The sequence below is a fragment of the Periophthalmus magnuspinnatus genome, chromosome 10 (assembly GCF_009829125.3).
Source record: "Periophthalmus magnuspinnatus isolate fPerMag1 chromosome 10, fPerMag1.2.pri, whole genome shotgun sequence".
Taxonomy (NCBI): Eukaryota; Metazoa; Chordata; class Actinopteri; order Gobiiformes; family Gobiidae; genus Periophthalmus; species Periophthalmus magnuspinnatus.
Genome location: NC_047135.1, coordinates 35,380,875 through 35,391,564, shown reverse-complemented (window position 1 = coordinate 35,391,564; position 10,690 = coordinate 35,380,875). Strand labels below are relative to the sequence as shown.

At 40.3% G+C, this 10,690-nt stretch overlaps 2 protein-coding genes across 3 annotated transcripts; both read left to right on the top strand.

The window, feature by feature from the left end:
- Nucleotides 1–955: 955 nt before the first annotated feature.
- Nucleotides 956–6,764, top strand: prps1b (phosphoribosyl pyrophosphate synthetase 1B). Of its 2 annotated transcripts, none has more exons than XM_033974056.2 (7): nt 956–1,245; nt 2,187–2,370; nt 2,818–2,916; nt 3,033–3,157; nt 4,419–4,592; nt 4,683–4,842; nt 5,917–6,764. In XM_033974056.2, the coding sequence occupies exons 1-7, from the start codon at nt 1,124–1,126 to the stop codon at nt 6,007–6,009; spliced, it is 957 nt and encodes a 318-aa protein (XP_033829947.1). In that variant the 5' UTR covers nt 956–1,123; the 3' UTR covers nt 6,010–6,764. The 2 variants fall into 2 exon arrangements, with proteins under 2 accessions (XP_033829947.1, XP_033829946.1); XM_033974055.2 differs by having other exon boundaries at nt 2,187–2,376.
- A 1,421-nt stretch (nt 6,765–8,185) lies between these two features.
- LOC117377392 (solute carrier family 25 member 53-like) lies at nt 8,186–9,332 on the top strand. The gene is made up of 2 exons (XM_033973774.2): nt 8,186–8,250; nt 8,381–9,332. Exon 2 carries the CDS (start codon nt 8,389–8,391, stop codon nt 9,259–9,261), a length of 873 nt encoding a protein of 290 aa, XP_033829665.1. The 5' UTR covers nt 8,186–8,250; nt 8,381–8,388; the 3' UTR covers nt 9,262–9,332.
- The last annotated feature ends 1,358 nt before the right edge of the window (nt 9,333–10,690 follow it).

Below are 10,690 nucleotides of genomic sequence, written 5' to 3'. Positions count from 1 at the left end.
TCGTTCCTCATTCGCTTTGCAAAGCTGTGTAGAAGTGTCTGTCCAGAATCACTGCTCGTCCCATTTGTTTACATCAGACACCTGCTGATTTCTGTCCTGAGTTACTGTTGTCATCATGTTCTGTCTATGGAAATTCAACTCATGTTTTAAGAGCAATAAAGTGCATTGATAAACGCTTACTGGCATTTCATCGACTCAAAGTAAAAAGTTCTGTATTCAAATATAAAGTCATTACTTCTGAGTGACAGGTTTACTGCTAGAACACTGTGTGCTCTTTGTGATATATGCATCGGACTATTATGCTACAACACACAATTTGTCTATAAAAATAAAGTTTTCTGGGAATTAAAGACTGAAAAAGAAACCAAACTAATGAATTGTAATGAAGACTAGAGAAGAGTAGTCACATTTAGAAAAAAAAAAAAAAAAAGGAATATAACGAGAACTTGGGTTAAATATTTTTAACGCCCAAACATAATGCTGTTTTTATTAAGTACGGCGGGATGTGTTTTTTTTTTTATTTTTTTTTATTTTTATTTTTTATATGTTCCAGTTTTGTTTAGATTTTTTTAATATGTTCAACATTTTTTATTGATTTATTTTTTATAATACGTTCAATTTTTAAAAATATTTTTAATAATATTTTCCTTTTTGTTGAATAATATCTTCAAATATTTTTTAATAATGTTTCTTTTTTTAATAATATGTTCTAATTTTATTTTTAAATAATATGTTGAATTTTTTTTTTATAATAATACATTCCATTTTTTTATAATTTATTCCAGTTTTTTAATAATATGTTCTATTTTATTTTTTATTTTGTTAATAATATGTTCCATTTTATTTTTGATTTTTTTATTTTTAATAGTATGTTCCAAAGCGACATGTGACGTGCCCCTCCACTACGTCATCACGCTCGTACGCTACCCCAGCGTGCGCGCGGCTCGCGGAAGCCGCACAGGCGTGACGTCAGGGGCATAATGGAGGACCCGTAGCAAACGCGTCGGTTTGAGGCAGCGGCTGTTCTTCTGTGCGGCTGTTTGTTGTCCTGGTTTGTTCTTTTATCTCTCCTGGTCCCGGTCTCGAGCTTTAATCGTCGTCTGCTCCTCTGGACTCACACAAAATGCCGAATATTAAAATCTTCAGCGGGAGTTCGCACCCGGACCTGTCGCAGAAAATAGCGGACCGTTTGGGGCTGGAGCTGGCCAAGGTGGTGACGAAGAAATTCAGTAATCAAGAGACATGGTGAGCTTCCTGCTGTCAGTGCCCGAGCTGAGCTTTATGCAAATTATAGCCTAGCCTTGTGTGCGTGTGTAAAGTGTAACAAAAGCCCAAGTTAAATCTATAAACTGGACAAAACGATGCCGGAGTGAAGACATCTGTCTGCTCCGGCTCCTTCAGTCCTGCTCAGATTACTGCTGGACACTGCCTGAGAATGGGGTTGTACATCGGGGACAGGTGATGTCTCAGGCCTCATTCCTGTTCAAGGAAGGAATGTCTTTCCAAACAAAAATAGCTTCTTTAACTCCTCTCTCAAACTATTTCTTTTCTAAGGGTAAGATCTGCATCTCACTATAGAAAAAGACTAAGTTAAAATCTGTCAACTGGATGAATCGTAGGAGTGAAGACGTTTGGCTGCTCAGATTACTCCTGGACACTGCCTTATATCTGTCTGAAGGAGGAGCTAACGACTCTGAAACTGTAAACGGCTATTGTCAACAGTTTCAACCTTTAATGGCCCTACTATTTTGGTTAGGAAAAGACAGTCCTTCCTTAAACAGGACTGGGGGCCTGAGACATAATCATTCCCCCATCTATAATTGCATCCTCAGACCCAAAGCAACAAACTCAAACAAAAACAAAGAGAACAATAGAGCTGTTAAAGCTGAAACTGGAGACAATAGGTGTTTACAGTTTCAGTGTCGTTAGCTCCTACGTTCAGACAGAGGCAGTGACCAGAAATGAAGAAGCGGCTTAGATGAGCAGCCAAACGTCTTCACTCCAACAACGTTTTGTCCAGTTACAGATTTAACTTGGACTTTTATTACGGATCAGACGTGTGGACGACTGAGGGTTAAATCGTGTTTTTCCAGCCGAGTCTCCACAACAGGAGCCAGTGTTTACTCATGTCTCATTTGTCTTCCGTCTTTAATGGTGTGAACTCCTGTTTGTTTTCTCTCTGACAGCGTTGAAATCGGGGAAAGCGTGCGCGGGGAAGACGTTTACATCGTCCAAAGCGGCTGCGGGGAAATCAACGACAACCTCATGGAGCTGCTGATCATGATCAACGCCTGCAAAATCGCGTCCGCTTCCAGGGTCACCGCCGTCATCCCCTGCTTCCCCTACGCGCGCCAAGACAAAAAGGACAAGGTGGGGGTGAGGAATAACTGTCTAATTACTTCTCTCATGCCATTTGCCATCAGCATGATCCCAACAAGCCGAGACGCTTCCTGCCGCATCCACCGCAGACTTCATGGCAAGAAGCACTTTTTTTTGTCCCTTTTTCCTTTTCCTTACATTAAAAGAACATGTTTTTCTTGTGCATGAATGTCGTTTTGTCATTATAATTCATACCCTGTTATGACATGTGCGTTTGTTTTGCTTCGAGCATTTTCTTTTTTTCATATTAATCCACCGCACGTTCTGTATTTAGTAATCTGGTGTCACCGCTACAATCCAGGAAACAAACTTGTAGCTTCGTTTAAATTAAGTTTGACTAAATGGCAAGGGCTTTAGAGTCTGGAGATATTTTTAGAAACGGGACGTGCTTCCAAATACACTACTCCACGTGACTGACGGTATCGTTTTTCTTTGCAGAGCCGGGCGCCCATCTCTGCCAAGCTCGTCGCCAACATGCTGTCAGTGTCGGGAGCGGATCACATAATTACTATGGACCTGCACGCCTCGCAGATACAGGTGAATGAACACAGTCGTACTACACGTTTAACCCGGGAAATGATCATTACGTTCTGTCTTTGTCACAAAACGCTGGTTTATTGTGTTTGCTGTAACACGTCTGCTGATTATTACAGGGATTCTTTGACATCCCCGTCGATAACCTGTATGCAGAACCAGCTGTGCTAAAGTGGATTAAGGAAAACATCCCCGAGTGGAAAAACTGTATCATAGTGTCACCTGACGCAGGGGGAGCGAAGAGGTAAATGCACACGTCTTTTTGTGGGTGTTTACCATAGACTGTATTGACCTTGTTCCGCCCCGCCCCCTTTTTGCCACTAAACGCTACTACACCGTGCTTTCTTTGTGGTGGTGCGTCCGGTTAAGCAAGAATCCCATGCATTTTAATAGGGGAATTTGGGAAATGTTTTGCCACTAAAATGTGATATAAAATAGGTCGATTTGTGTAAAATGGTCACATATTTATGTAACCAACAAGTCCACACTGCACTGATGCTCTGGAGGCTTATTTACGACTTATTTACGGTTTATTTACGGTTTATTTACGGCTTATTTACTGTCAAAATCTGCAGCTGCGCTCACGGCAACTTTGGCCATACGGTGAATAAAAAAGTGGACTAAGTGAGTGTGACGTCATCGAGGCTAGAGCAGTTATAGCGGTGAATTTGGAGGCAAGTTGCGTATTAGGAATCCCGACTGAGAGTATCATAGCAACCAAAGAGCCAATCAGGAGCGAGGCTGTGGAAGGTAACACCCCTTCCCGCCCACATCGCTCGTTTAGCAGGGAGCGGGAGCTTAGCAACGCTGTCAATCAAACCTGTTGCTAACGCTCATGCTCATATTTGGATTTACAGACACAAAAGTGAAATAAAAACCCCAGGATCATGTAGAGGGTTAATATGAACATTTAAGAACAAAATGATGAGTCTGACAGCAGCAGAGACAGAGAGAGGACACAGTTTAAAATAAATAAATAAAATACAATAATAATTTAAAAAAATAAAATAAAATAAATAAATCTCAAAATAACAAAAAAAAAGAAAAAAACTAAAAAAAAAAATTATAATAAAAATAACTTTAAAAAACCCTCAAAATAACAAAAAAAAACCAAAACCCAACAACAAGCAAAACCTCAAAATAACAAAATAAATAAATAAACTTTAACAATAAACTCAAAATAACTCAACAGAATTAACCCCAGGATCTTGTAGAGGGTTAATACGAACATTTAAGACCAAAATGACAAGTCTGAAACAGCAGAGACAGAGAGAGGACACAGTTTTTCAGTATAAAGTGAATTGGAGCCAGAGTCGATGGAGCTGGAATCGCGCCCGTGCTTTCACTTCCTATTTGGATCATGAGCTCACAGGGTCGCCATGTCCATTTATATAAACAGTCTGTGGCATTTACATCATTTTTAGACAGTGTTTTGTTATTTCTGTTTGTGCTTTACGTTGGTTCTGACTGCGTTGTTCTTATTTTGTTGTTGTTGTTTTTTTCAGGGTCACCTCCATCGCAGACCGGTTAAACGTGGACTTTGCGCTTATTCACAAGGAAAGAAAAAAAGCGAATGAAGTCGACCGCATGGTGCTCGTGGGGGACGTGACCGGCAGAGTGGCCATTTTAGTGGACGACATGGCCGACACGTGCGGCACAATCTGTCACGCAGCTGATAAGTAAATACAGCCCAACTCTGAGCTTTTTAAAAACTCTAATGCGTAGTTTGATTATAAATTAACCATATATCTCGACGTTTTCCCCCACAGACTTATTTCAGCCGGTGCAACCAAAGTGTACGCCATCTTGACACACGGCATTTTCTCCGGTCCAGCGATCACCAGAATAAACAACGCGTGTTTTGAGGCGGTGGTCGTCACTAACACCATTCCTCAAGAAGAAAAGATGAAACACTGTCCCAAAATACAGGTTAGAAGAAACATTTTGGATCATTACATACAAAATATTACGTAAGAGGAAGGTAAACCAGCAGATTTTTATGTGGTTTGATTTAAATCAGGTGAAATAATCGTCATGGGAGGTTTTAGACTTGTGTTTTAGTTTAACGTCTTTTTGTTCACTGGCCACATTAAAGTTCCTGCACTAACAAGAGTCACTTATGAAAAGGAAATGTTTTGAGGTCAGCAGTGTCAGACTGTTTAATGTTGACTATAAGTGTTATTTCCTGGTATCGTTTATACAATCCAGGGTCTCGAGGGGGTAAAAGGGCGTCACGTAAAAGAACCGCGTTATGTTTGAGACTTGAACGCACCTCTGTCAGTTTGAGTTTAGGGTTTAGATTCAGGGTTTGGTGTTTAAATGTTAAGTCTTATGAGCAGAGGTCAAAGGTAATGAAGTATAACTATTAAAGTACTGTACTTAAGTAGAATTTTTGGGTGTCTCTGCTTTACTTTAAGTACATTTTACAGTGGATACTTGTAACGTTTACTTCAGTACATTTGAGAGCAGTATCTGTACTTTCTACTCCACTACATTTTCTAACCAAACTGAAAGTAAAAGTACTTTTCATCTGATCTGAGGGGTTATTTTTATCACGTTCATGAAAACATCCTGACTAAAGTTTAAGAGTTCAAGCTTCGACTTTGAGCAAAACAAAAATAAATACACAAAATTTTGAAGAAAAATGAAGAAATTGAGTCGTATTGTTACAGTTGAACAAAAAATCTGAATCATTTTTAATCAATATCTCTACGTTTACACTTTAAAAATGTACTTAAAGTGTAAAAAGTAAAAGTCTTTCACCTTCACACATTCAAGTATTGTTCATTTGTTAAACAGGTACTTCGATACTTTTACTTAAGTAGATTTTTCCATGTGATACTTTTACTTTCGTTGAGTAAATTTTGCCTCTTTATCTGCACTTTTCTGGAGACAATGAGGCTGATTCACTTATACGTTTGTGCACAGGAGAGACGCTTGTGCTTTTGTTGTTTCGTTGCAAAAAAAAAACAAAACCCTAAACTACTTGTGCGCCCCCTTCAGGTCATCGACATCTCCATGATCCTCGCAGAAGCCATCCGCCGCACTCACAACGGAGAGTCTGTGTCGTATCTGTTCAGCCACGTCCCGTTGTAATGAACACGCACCAAATGAAGAAGCCCCGCCCCCCCCCCCCCCGCACCGTCTGCAAATACGCCCCAACTAACGATAGAAGTGTATCTGTTACTAACCCTTACCTCATCCCCTTTAGACATCGACATGTGTTCAGGGCACCAAAGTTTATTGTTACTGAATATTTATTAATACAGAGATTTTTATGTAAGTGGTTATTTGCTGTGTTCTCGTTTTTGCGCAACGTTTCAGAAAGCAAACGCGATCTGATCTGACTTGGCCGTGGTCAGGGGAGGATCTGAGAGGCTGTTACGCACCGTCACGTTTGTCCTCTGTTTTGAGAAAGTTTAATTATGAATGTGAATGTTTTATGAAATAGTTTACAGTGCCACAGAAGCTCCGCTGAGTGCCTCATTTGTCTGGGACCAGGAGTTTTCCGGTGCCGGACGACGTTATGTAGTAGTAGTCGTCGTTCTGAAGGTTTTTCCTCAGAGGTACACGCCCGGGGTGGTCTTTACGGCAGGTTTTAGTGCAGGGTTTATAGTGCGGCAGGGTCTGTAGTGCGGTAGGTCTATAGTGCGGTAGGGTCTCTGCAGGCTGGAGCTTCCTCTCAAACTTGTGACTTTTGTTTCTCTTTCTGTTTCGCTTTCCCGTGAGCTCGGATGAAGAAACAAATTGTGTGTGCATTTTATTTTTTCAGACTTTTGTGTTTGTTTGTTCCGTAAGTATAACATTTATCTGAAACTCTGTTCATAAATAAATCCAATATCCAGAAACTGTTTTATCTGTGGTTTTGTTTGATGTCAACTTTGTCTTTTATATGTTTTTTTTTTTTTTTTTTGGATGACATCAAAACTTTCTCTCGTCTGTTTAGTAACGATGCATTTTTATTTATTTTTTTATGTAATACAAGTTTTTCAGCCTTGTCACAAATAGAAATGATCAGGTTCAACGTGTGAATTTATTTTTTGGATATTTCACAACAAAGTACAACGTTACGAACAAGAGAACCTGCCTTTGCTTCTCCGTCGTCATCTCGCGGTTTGATGTCACCACAGAATCTAAAAACACCCAAAGCCGAGCGTCCGGGTCAGAATGTGAAACTGACATTTTATTTTTAACTTCCTCGAGTTGATTGTTAGCTTTTATTTTTACGTTTTTATTCAAATATAGAGCGATATAAACAATAACACTGCAAGAGGATTAAGCTTTAACACTCACACTCACAGGGAATTATGTGTTAAACAAATATAAATAAATAAATTAAAACAATATTACATTTTGTATTTCAAATTCTGTGCGTGGAGCTTTTGTTTTTGAGGTTTTTGGGGTTTGTGCAATGTAAAGAATTTGCACAAGAGGATAAGAAGAGTTGATTGACAGCTTTTCTTTCTTTTTTAAATTTCAAATATACAATGATATAAACAAGAACAGCAAGAGGCTTAAGATTTTCCATTTTCATTCACAGGACATTGTGTTAAATAAATATATACACAAAAATAAATACAATATTACATTTTATATTTCAAATTTTGTGCGTGGAGTGTTTGTTTTTGAGGATTTGGGGTTTGTGCAATAATTTAAAGAATTTGCACAAGAGGATAAGCAGAGATATTACCTCGTTTTGTCTTTTTTAATTATTTTTTATATATATATACTTTTTATATTATTATTTTTATTTTATATTATTATTTGTATTATTTTTTATATTATCATTTCAGGACATGTGCAGTAATAATATTAAATAAATCCAATATTACATTTCAAACACTAACGCTGCAAAAGGCTTAAACTTTTCCCTTCACACTCAACAAACACAGATAAAAATAAACACAATATCACATTTTACACATTTTATATTTGTCCTTCTGTGTGTAGAGCTTTTGTTTTCTACGTTTTCCTGTTTGTACATTAAATTAAAGTATTTGTCTAAGAGGATAAGCGGAGTTGATTGACAGGTGCAGCGGCTTATCCCCGCGGCCGTGACGTCACCCACACTGACCAATGAGCGTCCTCGGGGGGGGCGGGGCTTAGAGGAGCCGCAGATGAGGCGCACTGGCGGCTCATTTATTGCTTTGTAGAAAACGGAATTACTACAGTGACTTTATGCTCATGTTCCGTGTCTGTCTGTGAAAGAACAAACGCAAAATGTGCAGCTGCTTTTGTTGCATTTAGACCTGGATTTGAGCAAAACAACGAGTCAGAAATATTTCAAATTGATGCTCCTGGATGCGACTGTTGGACTAAACTGCAAATAAACCTCATGTAAGTAGCACTTCCATTTATTTCCTGTTGTGTAAACCTGTGCATTTGTTCATAATTATTAACTCTAGGCTAAAGAAAAAGCAGAATCTTCATCTAAAATCATCATTATTTCTGATTTATTTTCTTTCAGCCTTAATCATGTCAGGATCTCAGGGTCATAAACAAGATGCAGAGGCCCCCAGGGACCCAGTGGTGCGTTTCAAGAGCTACCTGCACGGAGGCACTTCCAGTTTGTTATCTGCGCTCCCCACCGTCGTCGTGTTCCCCGTTTATAAGATAATATTCCGTCAGCAGATCCACAACAGCCCGGTGCATCAGGCAGTGGGGCAGCTGTACAAAGAGGGCGCTCTGAGGCTGTACCGGGGCGTGGTTCCTCCATTAGTGAAGGGGACGCTTAATGGGACGCTCCTCTTCGGGCTTCAAGATACTCTGGTCCACAGTCTCTCCCGGGTCGCGGTCCCGGCCTCAGCTCTGCCCGCGCTCGCCGGGTTTGGGGCTGGTGTCGTTGAAGCTCTGGTGTTCACTCCCTTCGAGCGGGTCCAGAATGTTTTACAGAACAGTCAGAATGATTCTCGTTTGCCCACCCTGAAGAGCGTCCTCCTGAGGTTGAACGCAGAACCTCGAGCGACGGGGTTCTACAGAGGTTTCCTGCCCATCGCCGCTCGGAACGCCCTGGGCAGCGCTCTCTATTTCGGTGTGAAAGGTCCGATGTGCGCGGCTGTGTCCGGAGGAGGGTTGTCTCCTCTGGCGGCGTCTTTTGTGTCCGGGGCCGTGACCTCCATGGGCGTGAGTTTGACCCTGTACCCTCTGTCGGTGCTGGTGGGGAACATGCAGGCGAAGGTGGGCGGGGACCTCAGGGGGGCGCGGGGATGTTGGACAGAGCTGATGGAGTCCAGGAAGTGGAGCATTGTCTCGCTGTACAGAGGCGGGACGCTGGTGATTCTGAGGTCGTGTATCACGTGGGGACTCACGACGGCCCTGTACGACAGACAAGAGGGACGCTCCAGCTGAGGACAGACAGGAGAGACGCTCGAGCTGAGGACGGACCAGAGGGACGCTCGAGCTGAGGACGGACCGGAGAGGACAGACCAGAGGGACACTCGAGCTGAGGACGGACCAGAGGGACATTCAGGCTGAGGACAGACAGGAGAGACGCTCGAGCTGAGGATGGACAGGAGAGGACAGACCAGAGGGACACTCGAGCTGAGGACCTGGACAACATATTTTGGGCTCTTAATAAATAGTTTTTTGCAAATAATGATTCAAATGTTCCTCAAAATGTCCTCATGTGGACATTTTTCTCATAATGTAAAAAGATCATTATTTATTTTTACACTGATCAGGTCAAAAAACAAAGACAAATGAATAAAACCGCGTAAAAGGTCGAGTTTGAGGAGGTTAAATATTTTCTACAGTAAAAAAAATCCATCTTTAAACTGAAGGTGTGTCAGTTCCAGTGTCGTTAGCGCCCCCTTCAGACAGATATACGTCAGTGTCCAGCAGAAATCTGAGCAGACGCAGTAAAACGTCTTCATCCTGCGTCTTTTTGTCCATTTAACAGATGTAAATTTATTTTTTTTACGTCTCTACCTCAGTCACTTTGAACAGACTCAGACGTAGCTTCATATAGAGAGCTTTTTCTTTGTTTTTTCTTTGTTTTTTCTTTGTTTTTTCAGCGTTACAGGGGAATTACACTCACATTTACCTCATTTTAAACGACGACGAGACGTTTTATATTTGACAGGATGTTTGTGATTGGTCCTGTCAAAAGAATCAGTGAAAGTGAAAGTGAAATAATAAGTGAAATGTCACGTATCGGACCAAAGTTTGACAAATGTGCCTTGAAATATGACATGTGTGTTTCCAAAAGTCCTGTTTTATTTGACTAAACAGACAAAATGCACTGTTTTTTTTCTTTCTTTATTAGTTTATTTGACAGGGACAATGTGCAAAAAATATTAGAGCTGAAGTTTCCATCTGTCGTCCCTGAGCAGGTGAGAAATACAATATAAAATGTAAGAAATATAATCAATACACACACACACACACACACACCCCCACACCCCTACACACACACACACACACACACACACACACAAATAACCAGTTAATACCAGATTTATTATCAGAGCTGCACAAATGTTTTAATCAGAGGAGGCGCTGCTGTGTTATTTAAGATTTTAAAGACTAATCTCACATTTGAAAAGGTAATTAAATTGTCCAAGTTTATCCTGTTACGTAAAATAAAAAAAATAAATGAATTATGTTGTGAAAATATCAGACAATGATGATATCACAGTGGCTTTTTGTCCAGTATCTTCACAGTTCGATTATTTAACGACTTTAGAGGTTTTGTTTTTGCTTGAGACCAACAAGATACAGAATAATTAATGTGTGAAATAATCTTTGAAGGATGAATCTAGAGACACTTTTGCAGCAT

Bases quoted from the DNA above. Each gene is read 5' to 3' on its own strand.
- prps1b (XM_033974055.2), top strand. From the start codon at position 1,124: ATGCCGAATATTAAAATCTTCAGCGGGAGTTCGCACCCGGACCTGTCG. The intron at 3,158-4,418 runs GTAAATGCACAC...TGTTTTTTTCAG, and splicing joins GACGCAGGGGGAGCGAAGAG to GGTCACCTCCATCGCAGACC. The intron at 4,593-4,682 runs GTAAATACAGCC...TTTCCCCCACAG, and splicing joins ATCTGTCACGCAGCTGATAA to ACTTATTTCAGCCGGTGCAA.
- LOC117377392 (XM_033973774.2), top strand. From the start codon at position 8,389: ATGTCAGGATCTCAGGGTCATAAACAAGATGCAGAGGCCCCCAGGGAC.